The 23,199-nt window shown below is 30.6% G+C and overlaps 1 protein-coding gene and 1 non-coding gene across 2 annotated transcripts in view; both read right to left on the bottom strand.

The window, feature by feature from the left end:
- Positions 1-570: 570 nt before the first annotated feature.
- Positions 571-643, bottom strand: TRNAR-UCU (transfer RNA arginine (anticodon UCU)). The gene has a single exon. It is a non-coding gene; the product is annotated as a tRNA-Arg (tRNA).
- A 5,292-nt stretch (positions 644-5,935) lies between these two features.
- The window catches only part of LOC146538107 (tachykinin-like peptides receptor 86C), a 30,241-nt gene continuing 12,977 nt past the window's right edge, over positions 5,936-23,199 (bottom strand). Inside the window, exons 6-11 of the mRNA XM_085187164.1 lie at positions 20,795-20,929; positions 18,103-18,180; positions 14,735-14,885; positions 9,442-9,638; positions 6,953-7,093; positions 5,936-6,289 (exon numbers count right to left, since the gene is read on the bottom strand). Coding sequence (XP_085043290.1) covers positions 6,190-6,289; positions 6,953-7,093; positions 9,442-9,638; positions 14,735-14,885; positions 18,103-18,180; positions 20,795-20,929 — 802 coding nt within the window. The 3' untranslated portion in view covers positions 5,936-6,189. The remainder of the gene's footprint in view (positions 6,290-6,952; positions 7,094-9,441; positions 9,639-14,734; positions 14,886-18,102; positions 18,181-20,794; positions 20,930-23,199) is intronic.

Raw genomic sequence — 23,199 nt, 5'->3', positions numbered from 1 at the left:
GTACAACACATGCTGGATTACTTCTTTTTTGAAGAGAGAAAAATCTAAATACACGATAATCGGGATGACGTTCAAAGTTTTGGTATCTTTTCCGATACATTCCAGCTGCAGCAAGAAATAACAAGAAAATGTACAAGTACAAATAAACACTTCAATATCTCAGAATTATTGAAACTTCAAAAACCTTTCCAATACTCTTTTACATCAACTACTGCTCTCTTGAGGCTGCTCCAGTTCAAATTTTTAGTTACTGCACATAGCAACAAAGTTAAAACTGCTATCGACGTTTAACTTTTACAGAGGCGAATAAGTTAAATTGTGTTGAAAGTTTTGTGAAAATCAAAATACTTTATTCTTTTACGGGTAGCTTGGTTTTTAGTTAAAAAAAATATATAAGAAATATATTCGCTTATTTTAATATTCACTTAAAACCTCTCCTCCTCCTCCTTTTTATATAAAAAAGTATATATTAAAAATTATCAAGCTATTTACGATTTTTTTCTTTATAATATATAGAATGTCCGATTATTTCTATTATGCATGAACAGTAACAAAAGTATGATAATTCAACATCCCTGGTGGGGATCGAACCCACGACCTTTGGATTAGAAGTCCAACGCGCTATCCTCTGCGCCACAGGGACGACGATCATAATGTGAAATAAGTATGTCTCATCAGACTCATTAAAATGATATGCTAGGAACCTATGATTCAAAAAATATATAAGTATTATTGTAAATGAAAAGTTTTAAAAAACATTGTTTTGAGTTCCCTTACATTAATATAATATGTGCCCGTCAATAGTTTTTGTATTGTATTATCTTCTATCTACTGACAACGGTCTGTCAAATTTTATTATACGTACTTACCTATAAATACATCCAAAAATGTGGATACTTCGCAGATTAATATTTTCGCAGAAATAAAACTAAATACCGACACCAGAGCGAAGAAATGTAAATATTAAATATTTAATTTGAATTTCAGACAATGCGTCTTGAGTGATGTGGAACTAACTACCGCGTTTTGCCCTTTGAGAAAGAAAATGAAAATAACCACCGAGTGCTTCGAGTTCAAATATAACGGTTAAAATACATTCTATTCAACTCTTAAATAAAAAAAAAACATAAAATTTGTAAATGAGGAAAGTCGTTAAAAATCATCTGACGTACGAATTTGTGCGTTCTGTAAGCCTCTTTATTTAAAAAGGTAACCTTTTTTTCAATAAATATTATGATTTCTCTCGATGCGCCTTTTTAGATTGACATGAGACATTTGTTTTTTAGGTTCACGCTGTATCCCGCATAGACAGAGGGAACTTAGTGTTAAGATATTCCGTTCCCCACTTTCATTGCGTTACGTGTTGAATGGCGGAATTCTCTCGCAGCTCAACCCCGGCCATTTGTCTTGGTTCCATAATGAAGAAAATGAAAATATTAAAAAATATTATTTTATTCATTCCCCCGAGTGGAAATCGAACCCACAATCGTTGCGTTACACGCTTGTGCCCTTCCACGATTGCTTCGTATGATACAATATCATTCATAAATAAAATAGAACTAAATATCTGTGATTTCAGAGTAAGTGTGTTTTAAGTGCATTTTAACTTGCACAATTTTAAAACACAAACACATATTATTTAGTTAATTTCTTGAATATTTGTTTTTATTGGACTCAACAAAAGTATGTATTGCTCTTACTACATTTTATCCCAGAATTTTCGTGAGAATTTTTTTTTTCATTTACGCAAAGACCTTTTTATGTGTACGTTTACCGCACAAGTACCTAAAAGACTTTAAAAATATTTTAAAAAATAAAAAAAATGTATGAATAAAATCACATTCAGAATTCGAATTTTAATGGTCAAAACATTTTTCAATATTTTTTTACAAAAATAATACATATTTATTAACAATATAATATTACGACTAACTTAATCTATTCAGTTCACTTTCAAGCTTTCTCATCAATCATTAGTTTTAATTCAAAAACATAGAATAACGAATTCTTAATTATAAAAGGATAAATCTTGAAAATGAACGGATTGTTTATAAAAGGTCTTCAGTGTTAGTATAATATAATACAATATATATATATTTATATGGAAAATATTCGAAGATATGACTGTATGTGTCAAAATCATGATTTTTAGTTAGATGTTAGATGGTACCTAATATGCTTTAAATTCCTAATATAATTACATATATCTGGTTATTCTTACAAATATTGCAAGAGTAAATAGAAAAGGAGAGAGAAGTTGGTCAACTCTTAAAATAAACCTAATTCATAAAGATTACGATAAAGGTAAATAGCGAAGGAAATCTATTACGGACTATATATACATCATTTATATATAGTCCATAGTAGATTGTAATAAATGAATAAATAAAAAAGTCACTTAGTAATTTATTTAATATCCCAAAACTATCGTTTATTCCTATTAAAATATTTGCAAGAATAGCAAAATTATCTTTAAAATACTAAAAAAAAGTCAATTATAACCAAAGTGCAAAAGGGTGTCAAAAAAACTTTTTCTATCTTCAAAATTTAACTAATATACAATTAGGTCGACATGTTGTGGTCGTCCTAAAGTTATTTTTAGATGGCTAGACAGATGTGATATTAGAATTTTTCTTAGTTTTGGTTATTTTCTGCCTGAGAGAATAATGCGCGAAAATGCCGAAAACGTAAATTCAGGGCGTAGTTTTACTCTATAGTATGAAATATAGCTTATGAAAACTTATTAAATAGTGACAATGTAACTAAATCAATCTGAAATAAAAGTTACATACGTTAATGAAAAACTTATTATTAACTACTTACTATAACTTATAGCTTATTTACAGAATACCGACAATCCCACATTCAAATAGGGGTTAGGCCCATTTTACAATTACAATTGTTTATATATTTACAATATTAATTAATATACATTTATCAGAAATTTATAAAAATAGTCAAAAATATATTTAAAATTTTGTAAATAATACAAAGTAGGTAAAATACATATAAGAGATAAATCTTATTGAATGTACAATTTTGATAAAGTTTACAAATGACATACCAATGGCCATTTGATGTGACGTGATTGCATATCGCAGCCGAAGATCGTTCTATGAATATATTTTCAAGTTTTCTTTGATTTTTGTGTTATTTACATAATAATATTATGAAAGCAGTAGTCCTATGTAAATAATAGCCTACAGTAGAGCGATATTATTCGTAAATGACATTTGGGTAGCCAACGTTCAGACATGGTGGTCTATTAAAATTATGATTGATATATTTTTTTTTACTTTTTCAAAAATTTTTATTTAGTTGTTTATTAGCTTCACTCTGTATCCCGCATATAACAGGACAGTAGACAGGATCCTAGTGTTAAGACATTCCATCTCCATAAATACACTTTCCGTCGAGGAAGGAAAGGAGAGGACGATTTGGAGGTACGCGGCGTGGCGTGTTGAGAACTAAAAGCTTTGCCTCGTTACCATAACGAAGTAATGAAGATATTAAATAATTTCCTCGAGTGGAAATCGAACCCACTTTACTACCCACTATTTACAGTTGCATACTAGTGCTCTTGTACCACGACTGGCCCTCAAAATAATCTAATTCTTTACTCTTACGACAAAGGAGATCTCAAACAAAAGGGAGGCGCGTGCTAGGAAAAATCCAACGAATAATAAATATTGGAACGATTTAATGAGACCTCGTTTCAATTGTTCATTTTGTTTCTTCAAAAGAAATAATTTTAACACGAATCCCGATTTCATTATAACGTAAAAAACTTTCGATATTTTTTTATAGATGTCGATAATGGAAAATTCGTGGCAATTGTAAATATTTTTTTTTACTATAGTGTATTTTTTAATAATTTCGATAAATATACAGATAAATTTATTACAGTAAACCATACCAATAACACAAGTAAAATGATAATCTTTATATAAGCAAAAATAAAGTTATAATTGACGTTGTCAATAGTATGAAATATTAAGTATTTAATATAGTTTTATTTACAATCCACTTTAAATATTGTAATATTCTCTTATAAATAAAACTTTTTACAATATAAATTACGATATATTATTTATACTTAGGTACAACAACATATAGCTAATCTTAATTACTACATATATATGTATATAAATTAATTAATTTAATTTAAATTTATCAACACCTAGCTATTGAGTCTGTAGATCACGTCACCTAATACAACTGTACACCTTTATACCTTACGTCCATGAATGAATGCTGAAACAGAAATAAATGAATGAAATATTTATTTAAAATTATATTTCCATTTCTTCGCTCTGGTGTCAAGGCGCGTTGAGTTCTGCCACTCAACTCGCAACGGAATTTTCAGAAATTATAATTAAAATTCTAATTTTTAAGACTAGTTTTAATTCTAATCTTATCTTTCAGACTAGTTTCATTTAGGAATTTAACATTGCTTAGTAAAACGACAAAGTTGAACACTTTACGATCTTTAATTAAGACCAGCACATCTGAGGCTAAATTTATTAGCCGCAGAATTTTATTCTCGCTAATAAACTAGCAGTTACAGAGACTCAATTAATGTATATAGCAGCTTCAAGTTTATTCTAATCTTAAAGGGATTTTTGAATATTACAAAGTGGTACAAATTAGTTACATTGTATGAAACTAAACCAAAGAACGTTTGCCCAACTTCAAAAAAATTTTTTCTTCAAAAAAAAAAAAACAAACAGAATCAAACAGTTTTTAATATCCCTGCTTTATAAATTTTGCTTACTTTACAAACATAGGCATTGGGAGAGGGAATCCAAACTGAGTATAATCTAAGCTTAAACCTAAACTAGCTAAATAAAAATATTTTCAAATAACACAACAAAAATTATTTCATATTATTTATGCTAGATGGACATAATGTTCATTCGTGACATTAACAATCCGTAATATTTCTTTATCGCGCAATGAAATACGAATGCGTCGGCAGTTTCAGAAACTATCAGTTTTCACCTAACTAAAAAGAAAAGTACACAATTTTCTAGTTACTTTTTCTTATAATATATTAAACTATTTGTTTGTAAAGAATTACCATATACACGACTTATTGCCAACGCTGTGTAGCCAAAACGCTCAACTGTCGCGCGCCTTTCGGCAAATCTAAATTCTATTTAATAAAGCTTTATAGAGAAACCGTATTTCCCGAACACTGACCTAGCGAATGTTAACCCCATTTGTTTTAGTGAATAACAAATAAATTTAACTTTTTGGTTTCATGTTTTTCTTCTATACATGTACTAGTTCTTTCTCAGTTGTTATTTTTATTACTTTTTTTAGTTTAATGCTATATCTCCATCATACCCTGTAATGTGCGGGACATTACAGGAAAGAGGGAACGTGGGAACCTAGTGTAAACTTTCTCCTGAAGTCTGAAAGCATTGGATGCTAAGTGGCGACACTCGTGGTGTGCCTCGTTACCAGCCAGGAAATGAAAATTTTAAATAATTCAATTCCTCGATTGGGAATTGAGCCCATTACCTGTCAAGCTTACAGTCGCGCAGGTGTGCCCAAAAATGTAAAAATATTCTTTACGTAGTACTTACTGCAGCGTATTGGAAGAATATAAAATATAATTTTCCTTTAAAAATTAATATTATTTAGATGAACAATATGGAGAAAAACCATTGAACTCAAGGACTTTCTGAAAATGAATAATGAAAATAGCTTTATGTATACAATATTTGGTCCCAATCGTATTATATTAAGTTTAATACGTTGAACTATACACAAACACTTTGTTAGGAGTTACTTAAGTGTTTTCGACAAAGGAAAATAAGTAAACATATTTGTGCTTAAAGTTTATCCCTTATAATACATAAGTAATTGATGTTATACTCGTATTAATATAGTCTATTCCTGGCGCCGTGGCGACGTACACTTACACTTCTCTTTCATATAATGGTCTCTATTATTTTTCAGTTTCTATTATATTCATCACTTACAGCTTCATTTTCCACCGAATTCTGGAGTTATTGTGAGTTGAGTGTCTAGTCTACACCAGAGCGAAGAATGGAAAATATTAAATACTTCCATTCCTCAAGTGGGCATCGAACTCGCAACCTGTTACTACAGTAACATAAATTTTAATGTTTCCTAACCCCCTTACCGTCGTAGTAAGTGCTGTGCGGGCACCGCGGGCAGCTAGCAAGCGAACGCGGTCTCTGCGACGGCTGGCTGTCCCGCCACGAGCGCTGCCATCCGACTGCTGCACTTCCTCTTGAACTTCTGTGCTCCTCGGCACCTGTTGATGCGCAGGCTGGGCGCGTATAGTTTATAGTATATACTCTGACTAATATTTGTTTAATAATATAAATGTGTTATGTTATGTTATTAAATCGTATGTGTAAAGAAATCAAACACGAAAGGCTTTTACAGAACTTATACTTCTTCCAGGGCTAGATACCATTAGGCTTGTACAATGTATATCTTAAATTATAATACAATATTTTATTCTAGAGGACCACTTTCCTCTTCAGCTCCAAATCTAATAGTGCGCATCAGAATTTTCATCACATCAAGCGTTTTTTTTAAATTGTCAACTCGCGCTAGTTCTATGTATAAATTTTCAAATATCTCTTTTTTATTAAACAAAGAGGTTGATTTACATTTTTCTATAACAAATTATCGTGAATATAAAAACTATTTATATAAAATCATTACATATATAATTTGGTTATGATGATTACGGGTTCAGATATTATCAAGATGAATTTAAAAAAATACATAGATTTTTTTTACTGTTACTGTTTTATAATAAATGGCTTGGCTTTCGAAAACAAAAATCTGCACAACTTAATTCAGAAATAAAGTGCCTATATGTATTTTTTAATTTTCAAAGAGCAAATGAATCGATATATGTAAAATATAAGTGAAACTATATCAAATGTATCACTTTAATAATTACGTTAACGAGTAAAAACCTGATCGGGATCTGCTCCCCGACTGGGATATGCATTCTGGCGGTGACTCTGGCAGCGGTCGCTTCCGACGGAAGCACGTGTCCCTCCACCGGCAAAGAATGGCTGTTCTGAAGTACGATCTAAATCTAAGAATAGAAATAAAGTATTATTAATTTTATATAAACAACTTCAACAGCTTTTATCGCACACCGTTCTGTCTCCATTTCATTTTACTTTCCGCCCAATTGCAAAATATAGTGTGTTGAGTTGTATAGCTTAATACAAAAGTATCTTTTAAAATATAAAAAGATACTAGTTCTGATAATAAATAACGTTATGTAGTAAAAATAGGAATAGAAGTTTATGAAAATTAAATATTTCTATCCAGTTTTTATTAAAATAACTTTTGCTTTGCGAGGAAAGAGGCTACTCTTACCTCGCGCTTTTCCTACTACATAGTATAAGAGGTTACTTAAAGATAATGTAAATATATACATAATTTTGAGATAACAAGACTAACCCACAGATAAAAAAAACAATTGTTCTCACGTCATGTTTTTAAATTATTTACATAATCAGTGGAGATCTCAATACTTGAGATTCGAATTAAAACATTATAATTCTATAAAATATTTTATAAAGTTAAAAATAAAACAATATATTACTTAGAAATCACGAAAATGGTTCGACCGAAAGTGACAAAGCTTACAAATAGCTTAGCGATTAGAAATAACCTTTTTACGCCCATATAAGTTACAAGGGTACGAGGGACCACACATAAATTACTTTACGAAAAGTGCCTCTGTAGCATCTTACATACTCACATTACATTATAAATGTAAGCACAGTTGAATACTTTTTCGATTGCTTTTTTTATTTACGGACTATCATTTAAGCATCATTTCCTATACCACTGCACTGAAATGAGCACGTGGCAGGGTAGGCAGAGGGAATCTGGGAACCTACGCTAAGCACACAACACCAGTTCCCGTTTAGACACTTCCGTTTCCCACTTTCCACCAAATTCTGGCAGCATCGCGTATTGTGTGACAGAAGTCAACGTCACAAAGTTTTCTTAGCTTTTTTACAAATTTTAGTTTGAGGTGAAATAATTTTTAATTGTTGTATTTCATATTGTTTTAATAATATTCGCCTATTACATACAAATTTTTTAAATTTAGTTCAGCAAATATCATACATCACCTTAGCAATTGATGAATTATACTGAACCTAGAAGAGACCTTTTAGCTTCTTACATCTAATGTATTTTCTCGTACATGTCACTCTCTCACATCCATTTGTCTTAGATGTTTGTAAGTAGAACTAATGATTGGTGAATTTACACAAGGGGACACTTTTGAAGTGCTTATTCTTGATAGTTTTTACAATATACAATATACAGCTTTAGACTCGCGGCTTCGCCCGCATACTACCTATAATTATTTTACTATGCTGCTTTTGCCAACAGGTTGATTATATTATTTATACATGCAATAATTTTTCATTTTTCATAACTCTGAGGAAGTACAAACTCTATGTGACTGCATGAGAGAATGTCATCGGCGGCAAGGGCACCTTTCACGGGTCTTGAAACTAGGTTTGAAAACTAGGGCTAAAAATTAAACTAGGACAAATAATAAATTTATTACCTTCAAAACGTTATTAAATACTTTATAAAATATGAGCAAAGTTTAAAAAAGTTTATAGCACTGACGTAAAAGCCTACGAACACCTGTTACTTCGCAGAAAATTATTGTGACAGTCTCCAGCTCCACTAACAATATTGATTATTAAATTGCTTCCTATTCTATTTTCATGTAAGCGATTTATTTTAATATTTTTTGATGTGTTTTAATATAAACAACAATATTTTAAATATTAACAAATTTACAAGTAAATATTCGTGTTGTATCTATAATTTATATAAGTAAATTTTCAGGCATAATTCCTTCAAACCCAGAGATATAAATATATAATTTTTATTATATAAATTATATAAATAAAAATATATAAATTTTATTATATAAATTTGTATTCCTAACTACCAAACTCCTACCACAAAATAGGCCTCTAACTACTAACAGCAAAATAATAAATATCCTCTTTCATTGGGATTTTTTCAAGAATCAAAATATTAATCCATTTAACATAAATAATTAAATTAATAACATTTAATCCATTAAATATAACAATATAATATAACACTCTTACGAAACACTGTTTTTAACGAAAGAGTGTAATTTAAAAGAGGAAAACTTTTAGGTATAAAAAGCACCTACAGAAGCCGTATTAACAATTTATTCTCTCATATGTAGTATCTTACACTCAACGGTATTTGTTAAGACTTTTCTTTTATCTTTTCATACATTCCATTTGTTCTCATAAAAGAAGGCTGTTTAGTGTTATCTTATTCATACATATTTTATCTTTAGTTATCTTTATTTATATACATCCTATATTATGCACGTAGTATGCTAGTAGCTAAATTACTTACTTGGCATTCATCCAGTAGTAAATAATCGGATTGACCATAGCGTTAGCCATCGCCAGCCAATAGAAGCCGAGATAGACGTGTTGAATATACTTCATGTATAGAATAGAAGGGTTGAAATGTGTATATATGAAGTAGGAATGGTAGGGCAGCCAGCATATACCGAATATCACTATGACGAGGATAAACATCTTCACCACCTGTATACAAAAGAGAAATAAGATTTAATCATAGATATAATGTAATTAAGCTACTATTAGCAACTGCCCCCTTTTGGGACAATTCCACTGCCTTTATAGTCATTTTTGCCTACATTTACCATCTTTTACACGAGTTTGCTTATTTTTAGTGCAAAATATAGATCGTTACCTATAAGACTTAATTATTTCCTAGACAATGATGTAATAAATTAGCACGACACTCACACAACACTTCCCCCCCCCCTTTCTTTAAAAAAATGCACAAATAAATATGCCACTGTGTTATGGTGTCATCAATTTTATTCAATACGTTCAATAATCGTAAAAACCCATGAATATCTTATCTATGTTAATGCAACAAGTAGATTCTAAGGATTTGTCATAAATTATTTATTATGCTGTTGGTTTAGACTAAATGGCTTTATTCGAATATGTCATGTTTAGGTGATGATGACGAGTCGAGTGCGAAAGCAATTTCGTATTCAATAATTCAATCGTATATTCACATTTCATGTAGGACTGTCAGAGTAAGAGAATAATCTATCAGTACTTAATAATAATGGTATGATTTAATATTACAAGAGTACATTAATCACTCTATTTCTCCTCATTCTCCTCCACCGTCTCTCCCTCTACGTACTCTTAGAGCTATAACAACACTTTTAACTAACAGTTTAAAAAAAATAAATAAACGGCTTTCTCAATTCAATTTGTTGAATCCGTAGCAGTCGTTGTCTATGCCGCGAATAGAATAGAACGCAGTAAATTTATGCATGCTCGTTTTCACGTTAAACAACGGAACATAATAGCTACTCGTACATACACTGAGACTAGGGAATATTCAAATTAGGCTTCATCATAAATTGCAGTTTTCGCCATTTTCGTAACAATTTAAATTGCAAAAATTGTAAGTCACTTCAAAACTCCACAAAAATTTGTACTAATTTGAAGTTTTCATTATTTATTTATTTTTCATATAGAGTTTAATTGTAAGAAATATTTTGTTTAAAAATATAATTATTTACAAACACCAAAATACAACTGCCACTATATTACAAACTAATAAGTTAAAATTGTATAGTATTGTAATATTTGGAATTGCTATAATTATAATAGATTAAAATAATCTAAAAGAAAATGACATTTATCGAAAGCGAAATATAAGAGCTTAAACAAAGGGAATTCGATTTGCATAATTTCGGGAATATTCGCTCATGAGTTGCCTAGATATAGGAGAGCCATTGCAAGCCGTGTGGAAATGTAATAAGACAATGCTAAACTAATTGAACCTAAGGCAATAACATGGATTTGTGCACTTGCAATCATCTAATAAATGGGTATACTATACATAGTTATAAATTCAACGTCGTCGTAGTATTATATAGGTGATTGGATAAAATGTAGACAAACTTTTACACATATGAAAATATCTAAATATGGTATTTATATATGCACAATAAAAGACTTAAAAAAATATTTTTCGTGCTTAATTCAGCAACATGAAGCCGCCTAAATATTGTATTGTTTTTTAGTTGTTGAGTGGCAATGTTTGAAAAATTTACAATTTTTTTGAAATATAAGTAAATACTTGTAGTAATTAGTCTTGACCGAATTTGATGAAATTCGTGGAAAATAACGTTATAACTTAAAAATAAAAAAAGATAGATTATTTATTATTTATTTATGATTTATTATATTGATTATATATTATTTATTTAGATTATTTTTTTCGCTTGTGAAAATAATTTACCGATTTCAAACTTTATCATTCAATACACAAAAGCTACAACAACCAGGCAGCCTTATTTTGCATGATATCAAAAGTCGGTGAAAAAAACAGAAAATATTTTATGGTTATACTAGCGGACGCGCGCAGCTTCGCTAGCTTATTTAGGGGTGAATTCTAATAAACCATGAAAAATGTGTTCAATTAAATATTTTTAAGAGTCTAAATTTCAAATTTTATAAAAATCGCTGGCGATTTAAGATTTTTCCATACAAACTTTCAACCCCTTATTTGCACCTTTAGGGGAAGAATTCTAAAAAACGATGAAACACGTGTTCAATTAAATACTTTTAAAAATCCAAATTTCAAATTGTATAAGAATCGGTGCCGATTTAATTTTTTTTCCATACAAACTTTCAACCCCTGGTTCGCCCCTTTAGGGTTAAAATTTTTCAAAATCCCTTCTTAGTGGATGTCCAGATTACGAAAGTAAACATCTGTCCAAATTTCACGTTTCTACGCACAGCGATTACGGCTGTGCGTGCGTCTTACCTCAGTCAGTGAGGACAAGTCCTTTTATATATATAGATTATGGCGCGCAGATGATCTGTCTGTGTGTGATTTGTCTGCCTACCAATCACGTAGTTTCCCATATTTTCATCTGCTCCCGTGTTGTTACAATTGCAAATCTTATTTATTTAGGCATTTGCAAATAACTCGATCTCTGGAATAACCGATGAATTATACATATATACATAATAAAATATCCAATAGTATACTCAAACCTCCACGGAAGCATCTTCCATTCACATCTGTTTGGCAAGCTATTGATATTATTTTCCATAAAAAGCAGAAAAAAATATGTATTTCCGTCTCCAAAAACTTTATCCTTTAACACGGTAGATAAGGCCATTGCTAGAGAGTGGTTCAGTTTATTGCTGTTTAACATAGTAGATTTAGATTTCGATCTGTTAACGTTACGAGAGTTGGAAACATTTTCTTATTTTATAGATTTTCCTCAAGAATTTCTGAAAACAATCGTTCTCAATGGTTCAACGTAATATTCTATTTTATCTTGGAAATACAATTTCCTGCGCTTTGTGGAAGAAATTAAGAGTACTTTTCTCTCAATTGAGTTTCTGCTTCCTTAACTTTATTATTTTTTTTTCGACTAAATATGAAGTTTAATAAAATAAGATTTTAAATTATTTTACGCATAGATATTTTATATGTTACACGATAAAATTAAATATCGCAAACAAATATAATATCTAATGGAGATCTAATTCAGAACCAACTGAACAAGACTATAAAATACATTGTTTTTTAACAATAATCATGAGGCACAAGCGTATGACTGTAAGCGCGACAGGTTCCATTCCCAATTTAGGAAATGAAATATTTAATATTTTTACTTCTTCGCTCTGGTGTCGAGGCAAAGCGCAGCGTTGAGTTCCACCACTCAACACGTAATGCCTCCAGAATTCGGCAGAAAATGGTGAATGGAGTGTCCTAGCACTAAGTACTCTCTGCCTATCCTGCCGTATATTAGTATTCATTCCATAAAACTTAGCTACTTTTAATAATAAAAATAATATACTAGCTTCTCAGAAACCTCGCTTGGACGTGATTTAATATCCTAGTTCCATTCAAATTTGATCTTTAGATTATCATACAAAAGAATAACAATGTTACCTTACTTTTCCTCAAGAAGATGAGCAAATGAAAAGGAAGAAAAGTAAGGATTTATTTGGCTCTATAGATATCCTAAAGTAATTTTTCATCACATATTTAAAACTCGAGGTGGATCGATCCTACGGATATAGAACAAGCTGTCAGTTGTCTCTCATTTTCCATATCAAATTAAGAAGACATTAGATTTTTTGATGAAAATATCACAATATACACGTGTTTGTCTTTTATTGTTTTAGAAAATCACCATAATAATGAGGAAATATATGAAATGAGCGGTGTAAGCTTTTATATTTTGAATACATTTATTAAGGGCGAAAAGAGATAAAGCTACGAAATATTGAGATCAAAGCCTGTCTAAATATTTATTTCTTTATACGTGAATGAAAGAAAACAAAGGTACCTACATAATTTATTTTATGATGCTCAATATATTTGACTGTACCCAGTCAAAGGTGTAAAAAATGGGATTTTTTTTAATTCCAGTTCTATCGCAAATTTTATGAAATTCTTTCTACTTTACGCTATTTTCGAAGATATCGAAACTTACAATTATACTACCTATTTGAAGAATAAGTAATAAATAAGTATACTCAAGAAACAATGTTTTAGATAAACATTAATATTTTTTTTCCAGCTTGCAGCTGTATCCCACATAGCAAAGTAGGCAGAGGAAACCTGGGAACCTTGTGTTAAGGTCTGGAGATACTGTTGAGTGGCGGAACCTAGCACCGCACTTAGACTTTACACTAGAGCGAATAAATGAAGTCAACTGGAGGCCATTTTGGTTTCATTTTCTAAATAGAAAAAATAATATAAATAACACCTACTACACCTACACGTGGACTTTATTTCAATAAAAGCGCACATTTTTATTCTCAGGATACTCGTGTAACTGATTCAAATCATTTCCTGTATAAACTTTACTGGTACATAATGTTCCATAGAACAATTTAATAAAATCCCCCTTTGATCTCATACAAAAATAAAAAAAGGTAAAATATTTTCTATACAAAAATATTTTTAATTCTTTGTGTAAATACATTTATGTTTCTAACATCAAACAATATTGGACATGGTCGATGGCTTGCCCATTTCATTTCGTTTAAAAAAATGTTAATATACTTAACATATTTTTTATATTATTTACTTATTTAAGAATTTATCATAATATTCTCAATAAATACAAATACAGTAATTGGATTAAATGAAAATGATAATTAATAATCTTTGATGCCTTGATCAAATTGATACAATAAACTTCATTACCTTATTTAAATTTGATACACGAACCTCCTACTCGCGATACGCAATTCTCGAATTAATGTGTTATAGATTTTTTTTTATCAAGAACTAAATATTTTAAATACGTTTTTTTTTCTTCCTTCCTTCCTTTTCTTTTTTTTCTACTTTCAAGCTGTATCCCGTATTTAGCAGGATAGACAGAGGGAACCTAGTAAGACACTCCGATCCCTACCTTCCGCCGAATTTTCTAGGCATTGCGTGTTGACTGGCGGAACTCAACGCCGCGCTTTACCTAGGTACCGGAGTGAAGAAATAAAAATATTAATAGATAATAATTCATGCCTTCAAGTGGAAATCGAACCCACAATAGTCGCGTTACAAACAGTTATTCCATTGTAAATCGTATTTGTACAAAATAAACATATCTTCGAACCTTTCGTTTCGATCGTATCGAATCAGCTTGTCTTTGTGTCAACTCGCCGATAGACCGCGATCCCCATAGAACTCTTCCCATGGCTGAGTAGAAGAATGTCATCCCCAGCATTGGCACAGCGTACGTTACCACGAAGAACAGCACTTGATACCTATGGAAGAAGAAAATATATTATATATGAGTATATGTAAATACCCATAAAATCATTCTCTTTTTATCGCTACATTTCGAGAAATAATTTCTTGAAGAAAACATTTAGTGAAAAATAAACAATTACAAATTTCAACAGCTAGCTGTCAATCCCAAGTAAGTAAAAAAGTACGTAAACAGTTCTTTAAAGGAATACGTGGGTAGGCTAACGCTGTCGTACGCTTGAAATATAAATGTGTGCTGTCATATATGTGTTATCTTAGTATTTAAATATTTAATTATGTTTAATATTTTTAAAGTGTTATTATACTTAGGAAAGGAAAATAGTTATTTAGAAATTTGAACGTAGCGGAACTCGAACCACCAAGCTCTTCTTACGTTCTCATCAAGCTTCTTCATACGTTCTTATCAACATACGTTCTTATCAATCTACGTCGAAATTCTTATACACTTGTTACAACTTACGCTAACTAATGCTAACGACATAAATAATTATTGTTGTAATTGTAAATGTAAATTTAAAATGTCTAAATTCTATTAATTCATTGTTTAGAATAACAGTTCTTATAAAAAAATATTATATTGCAAACAAAATATAATTATAATTTAAATCATATGAATTTATTGACATATTCGAAAATTTTAAACTGTTTTACGCCAATTTCAAAACTAATTTATATTATTGTGTCCAAGACTTTAAGCATCAAATAAGTTTTACTTTAATGTAAAAAGCGGCAATATTGTTAAAACGAATGAACCTCTGGTAAAAAAAGCCTCGCAAAATATCTGAATAAGCAAATTCTAACGGCCGTAGTGGCCGCAAAAATTCTCATTCCCTAACTAATTTAAAACTTAGCACGAAAATTTTAAAATATATCTCCTGTAGGGGCAGAATTTTTACGTACAATTTTGCTAGGAGTTCCAAGGAATTTACATAAATATATTTGTTGCTTCTGGTTTCGCTTAAATTATTCAAAATTTATGACTATGTTTTTCATGTATATATGAAAAACCGCATGCAGCAGGGTAGGCCAAGAGAGCCTAATGTTAAGACACTGCCCTCCCCACTTTCTGCCGAATTCTTTAAAAGGCATTGCGAGTTTAGTGGCGGAATTGAACGCCGCGCATTGTCTCATCATCAAGACGAAGAAATGAAAAAAATAGGTAGCATTAGGGAGTGGTTAGACCACAAAGTCACGCAAAAGCTTCCTATTGAATCAACCTGATTTAATTTAAATATCATTAACAAAGGGTCTAAAGCAGTATAAAATACAATTATATAAGCAAATTGGTGAAGCGCAAGTCGGTAGTGGCCCACGAGAGTTCCGTACTGATTTCATAATTAACGTAAACGCATTAATACCTTAAGTTTGCCAGCGTATGTACTTTTTTTATAAATGGAATTACAAACATAACTTTATGAAGATTATGATAACCTATCTAAATTTTAATTTTTCGGATATTATAAATAGTAAAAAAAGTTTTTGTGGAAGTAGATGATTTTTGAAACTCGGAAACGATATCGCATAAAGTTTCATACATCAAGTTAACGTATGTATATAGTAAACTTCTATTAGAAGCTGCTATACGAACGTAATAAAAATCATTCACTCAAAGCCTATACAGTTGTCATGTGTTAATCTTGAAAATTGGTTTCATGAAAATGTATAAAAATCAGCTTCACGCTGTATCCCGCACAACGCAGGGTAGGTAGAGGGAACCTAGTGTTACGACACTCCGTTGCCCACTTTCCGCCAAATGTAAAAAAATATAATGTGTTAAAAAAATCTTTAGTGTTTATTACATTTAAAAGTTTTCCTATCACCAGCAAATATTAAATCGTTCTACAGAAAGTTGGTTCAGAAACGTTGTTGAAGCTACAATGAAATTCATAATTTACCAAGCCTTAGGAATAAAATATAAGCAAAATCAATACAATGCGGCTAAATAATATATAAACCGCATTTTGCGCAGAACAAATGTCATTAGAATTTGTTACTTTTGTGTTTAATATCATGAAATGGATTGTTCAATTATAAATAAAAGATTCTATCGTAATATGTAAGATTTTTTTTAACAACATTAAACAAAAACTTTGGCCAACTACCCCGGACTTATCGTTAAATATTATAAAGTGAAGGAAAAAGTTTGTTATATTTTCACGGTGCGGAACGCAGGGAAAAAATTGGCACAGTTTTAGTCAATACAATGAACGAGTCCATGATGTCAATTTTTGTTTTAAGCCAATGCTTAAAAATATACATTATTAAATATACATGCTATCTTATTATACTCGTATAGTGACATACCACGCTTAGACTAATAATACTTCTTGGTTTGATTTTGATCTAATATTAATGTAATTTTAATTTAAATCATATGTATAGAAACTCGGGATCCTGCAGTCAAACTCACAAAGAGTTTTGCAGGACATAGTTTAACATTTTTATATATTGTATGTTAATGAAATCGAAGAGTGTATTTTTGAACTCTGACGAAAATAGAGGAATATTATAAGTTTGACATGTCTATGTGTGTATCTGTATATCTGTCTGTGGCTTTGTAAATTTTGATTTAGTTTTTATTCAAATTTGATATATTAACTTAATCGAGAAGGCTTTTGCCATGATTCGAAAAAAAAGCAGCCATTTGAAGGTTGTTCTTCGATCTGCTTGTAAACTTTAAAGAGCTTTTTGTATTAGGGATCTTTAGTTATTATTTTAAATTTAAAAAATAATAATTTAAAGGTAATATTATTATATATTTTTTTCATAAGAACAATTTTCTTTAACATATTAGCCATCCATTAGCGCAAATAGAAGTCGAAGTATAAATCTTCTAAGAAACTGTCCTTAAAGTTTAATGTAACTCGATCTTCTTACATATAAGTAAAATGCTAGCTTCTTGAAAGACATTGCAGTCTTATCACATGCACCAGATTTGAAAGCTTATTTTTAATTCAGCAGTAAAATTTAAGTCCACATATACGTTATTTGGGCAGCAACATATACTTTTTTATATATAGTGTGTAATACACACTATATATAAAAAAGTATATATATAAAAAAGAAATGAAAATATTAAATTTTACATTTCTCTGAGTGGGAATCGAACCCACAACGTCTTGCATTTTAATCACACGCAGAAGCGTATGACTGTAAACAAATGCGCCACGAACGGCCTAGAGTCAAATTATTAAAATTTATTTATATACTTACATAAAATCCATATACGAGACGTCTGGTAAGCCGTCAGGCCACAACAACAAGCACGCCGTCTTCAGAGTGCCTTTTGATCTGTGGAAAATAGAAAATATATTGCAACGATATGGTAAAGTTGGGGACGGTAAGGCGAAAAAAATATATACCGATATTTTATAGAATATGTATTAAATTCAATGAAAATAATATTTAAATTGAACGCCACTTGCAATGTAACCTTATTAACAGATTAATAAGGGAACCCTGCAGAAGCCAGCGAATTATATTGTAAAATTATTTTAATAATTATTCAATTTATTTTCACTAAAATGTGTTGTACTGAATAACATAAACTAGTATGTTTTTTATGTTATTTTAATTTTTACTTATGTATCATATTTTGAGAATAAGCGAACCTGAGATGATTGAGAAGGGTGTGAAAATAATGTAGACATTAAGCCTGAATACGCGTTAAACAAAGATTCTGATATCATTTATAAATTATAACAAACTTGTTTACTTACTTTTTGATTACTTAATTTTATGAATAATTAAAACTAAAATTATTTAAACTATTAAAATTCTATTGTAACTAGAATTCATGTCATAATAGAAACAGCATACTTATATATTTATAGAGTAAATATGTTGCGTCTGTTTCAAACGCTTTCAAAGCCCCTTTACAAAATAACTCTCAATAGATTTATGTTGATTACAGTATTATAGTGTAAAGTAATTGTTTCACCCCCAGCATGATGAAATTTAAGTTTAGGGAACTTCGTCTTATTTAATAATTACAATACAATTTAAATACAACGTTTATTATAATAATTACAATAATATATATATGAGATATTGACAAATTCTTTTATAGACATTTTTTTGACAAAGTTAACAAAACATTATTTATGCACAAAGAGTACACTATTAACTTTTAATAAAAAAAAAGTATAATATTTTCGAAAAAGATATCACTAAGCTCTGGCGCCTATTTTAATTAAATATATAACAGAAACGTAACGTGATGAACAATTACAATGTTAATTAACATTAAATGTCAGTAATTATATATCATCATTTAGCCTCACTCGGTATGCCTCGAGTTCGTGTAATTATTTCACCTGAGTACCAAATTAGAGACGATCTTGATTGAAATGGCATCGAAGAAAGAGAATATTGTAGAACAAACATTAATACAAAACCAATACAGGCTATTTGTTCAACAATTTCTTAAGGCTATTATAGAGTTATAAAATAAAAAAGTAAAAAAAAAATTTTAAGTTAAACGGTTTTATATTGCAGATAAATGTACTAAAAGCTAAAAAATAATTTCATAGAAATTATGATTACTAAAATTTAATCGTGGGGCACGTCCAATATCTACAATTGAAAGACATAGCGTGAGACTTCACCCACCTAGTGGTAAGTAGCAAGTGTCCCCAATTTTCGCGAATTGAAGAAAAACTAGTGTTAAGACACTTCGTTTTCCACTTTTTGCCCAAATGTCGCAACATTGTACTAATAAATTAAACATTTTCGTTATTTTTTTTGTACTTAATCTCGTAATAAGAAAAGATTAAGAAACGGACTTGAAATCTTTAATGACAGGGAATTTTATTTCAGTTAAAAACTTCTAAACTAAAATTCTACATATATTCTATCTATTCTCAACTAATTTTATATTTGCAAATTAAATATAATATATTTTATATATATTTATATCCATATCTAGAACTAATATCGTTCCTTTAACAGAAACATGAGAGCTTGTGATGCGCAGTAAAGTAAAAAACTTAATGAACTCTGCAAATCTAGTTAATATCTCATACAAAGGAAATTATGTTAAAGTATGTCAACTTACAGAGTTTTACGGCTATAATATTTTCTTACTTATAAAAAAATAACTATTATAAGTAATAGAAGGACGTTGAATTTCGCCATTCAAGGGACAGAGTTTCTTAATAATAGGTTCCCATTGCCTACCCAGCAGTGCAAAATTACAGAAATATAAGTTCCCAAACTCTCCGCAACTACGTCAAATTATGGTAAAATGATATCCAGTGGTATATATTACAAAAGTTCACCAAATTACATTAAAGTTTAGTAACCGGAAAACAACAGTTATATTATAACGGCCTTACAAAGTTTACTTGTTGTTTATTTATAAGATATTTACAATGGTTGCCAGTATTGGGATATCAAAGAGCGAAGTTATATTACTTTGTAATAACTTTATTTGAATGGTGTTGAAGACTTTGCTAAATTAATTACATTATGTGCTATTAACTGTGTGTATACAATATAAGCTGAATTGGTAAGCTGAAGTTGCAAGGGGCGGGGCATATCTGTCGTAGAGCCGATGGTCGCTGGGGCAGACGTGTCTTAGAGTGGAGACCCCATACGAAACGACCGGTGGGACGACCCCCTGCCAGATGGGCAGACGACATAAAGAGGTTGGCGGGAAGCGGATAGGTCCGAAAAGCTGAGGATCGAGTGTAGTGGCGAGAATTGGGGAAGGCCTATGTCCAACAGTGGACAAAAGATGGCTGTTGATGATGATGATGATGATGATGATACAATATAAAGCATGTATGATTTAAGTTGGCTTTTTTAAGCTTAGGTTACGCATTTATCATAAAAATTACATCATTAAATCACCTAACCTAGTGAAAAAAAGTTAAAACTTAGGTATAGGTAAATTAAGACTTACCGATATTCCTTAGTAGTAGAGTAGAGCAGGCATGGTATCGCCAACAGCATACCGCTAACCCAAATGGCGGCGATTATGATGAGAGAACAAGTTTTGGACATCCTAGGCCTCATCGGTCGCACTATTGCTTGATACCTTATTGAATTGAAAAACTTAATGAAGAATTTACAATTCTTGGTAATTATTACATACATACATACATAGCTTCACGCTTTATCCCTAGCGGGGTAGTCGGAGTATGCTACGGTGGTAATTGTGGGGGGGTTAATTATTATATACCGCAGAAAACAAAGACCACCGTTGCGCAGAGGTACAATCGTCCGACTATAAGCGCGATCGTTTTGGGTTTAATTCTCACTTGCAGGAATGAACAAATTTTTTTTCGTTGAGAATTCTGTGAAAAGTGCGAAAGTGTCCTAAAACTAGGTGTCCAGGTTGCCTCTCATACTCTGCTATAGATAAATGGCATACAGCCTGAAGCTAAAAAAATAGTACATATTTGTAATATAATTGTTTAGGCAAAATAGATTCCAGTAAATAAAAATTTACAACCCTATAAGACTGTCGCTAGTGGCGTAGTGGCACAAGCGTGCGATTGTAAGCGCGACGGTTATAGATTCGAGTAAATTGTTATATATTAATGTTTCTTCGCTCGGGTAATAAAGCAACGCGCGGTACTACGTTGAAAATTCGGTAGAAAGTGTAGAACAAAGTATCCTAATACTAGGTTCTCTCTGCATTAATACTCTATAAACTCTACACAAGAATTGGATTATCAAGGTATAGAAAACTATTTGAAATTTGTAACAAAATTTAAATTTGTTAAGCTTTTTCTCGCCTTTACAAGCCGGGTAATTATTCTGAATATTTCAATTTAAATCAAGTTGTAGTATAAGTTTAAAAATAATTTTCTTTCCTTTTTTCTTCGACATATCCTATCTTTTTATATCAATTCAGGCTAATAACTTGAACATATCAAGAGCAACGGATGCTTTTAGTATTAAAAATTACAGAAATCCACTACAGCAAATGCATTTGAAATTGCATTTCTCTTAAAAGCTTTGCAAGGTTTTCCTGAAACTAAAAATAATGTGCGTAATCTACAAATACGATCACGAATCGTATAGCAGAAAGGACATACGTCCTCTTCCCTCCTCCCCTTCCTTTTTTCCCCCTCATGTGGCATCCATGACAACTATGTCATAATTTATGAAATAAATTATTATCCTTTTTTTATTTAAGCGATTATAAGCATTATCACAAAAGCGAATGGCGCTAATGACAGTAATATTTAAGTAACAGATAAATTAAGAAACAAATTAACTATAAATGATATCTCTAATCTCACTCTTTGTAGTAAGAAACGTCTAAAAACTTACAATTGTGTCCTTTAGACTTGACAATGATTAAAATATGTAGCTGTCGTAGAAATACATAGTTGAATGTTTTGTATTATTTCAATTGTAGTTTGACTAATCTGTGCTATTAATTTCACTAATCAGTTTCACGCTGTATCCCGCACACAGCAGGATAGGCAGATCCTAGTGCTATGACACTTCGTTCCCCAGTTTCCACCAAATGCTGGAGGCATTACGTGTTGGATGGCGGAACTTAACACCGCACTTTTACCCCGACACCGAAGCAAAGAAATGAAAATATAAATTTAAATAATTATTTTATGTCCTTAAATGGGGATCGAACCCACGACCAGTCATATTAACTGCTCCACATTTGTGACCCTGCATCACGACTGGCCTCTAAATGAGTATTTTGTATTATTTCAATTGTATTTCGACTAGTCTAGGCCATTAATTTAGCAGTGTGCGATTAATGACAGTAATAACAAACAGAGCTGTCTGAACGCGATCAGTGACTTTTACAGCTAAGCCGGTCGATTGCAAATATAACCTTTTATGTATTTAAATTACAAATATTTTAATTTATTAACATATTATTATTGTATTATAATTTAAGAAGTAAAAATGTAAGAGTGGTAAGAGATACAGGAGTAGACGTCGCTTGACAAGGCATAAAGAGAAAAATCTTTTATGAAAAATTAAAATAATCCATGAATCTAATAAAATAAATACTCTGCGCCTTTTCACTGTAGCGCCAAGTACGTAATACTTGAAATATTTATTAAAACTAAGACTACGACGATAGAACTCGACTTTGGTAGATTAATATTTACAGAATTCTTTTGATTTTCAATTCAATTTGCTATAAAGTAATCAGTTATTTCGTTAGAGTTTAAAAATAAATGTTAGTAGTATAGAACACATTTCCATTTACCAAATATAATAGTTAATTAAACGAGAAAAAGAGCTTATTCTTTCAATAATATTGTATATTAAAAACGTTATGAAACTAAAATATGGAACTTAAATAACCTTACTTAAAATACA

Source organism: Heliconius melpomene, chromosome 6, assembly GCF_056956725.1.
Source record: "Heliconius melpomene rosina isolate 202511_hmr_F chromosome 6, ASM5695672v1, whole genome shotgun sequence".
NCBI classification, from domain to species: Eukaryota; Metazoa; Arthropoda; class Insecta; order Lepidoptera; family Nymphalidae; genus Heliconius; species Heliconius melpomene.
This window is presented reverse-complemented; position numbering and strand designations above follow the sequence as displayed.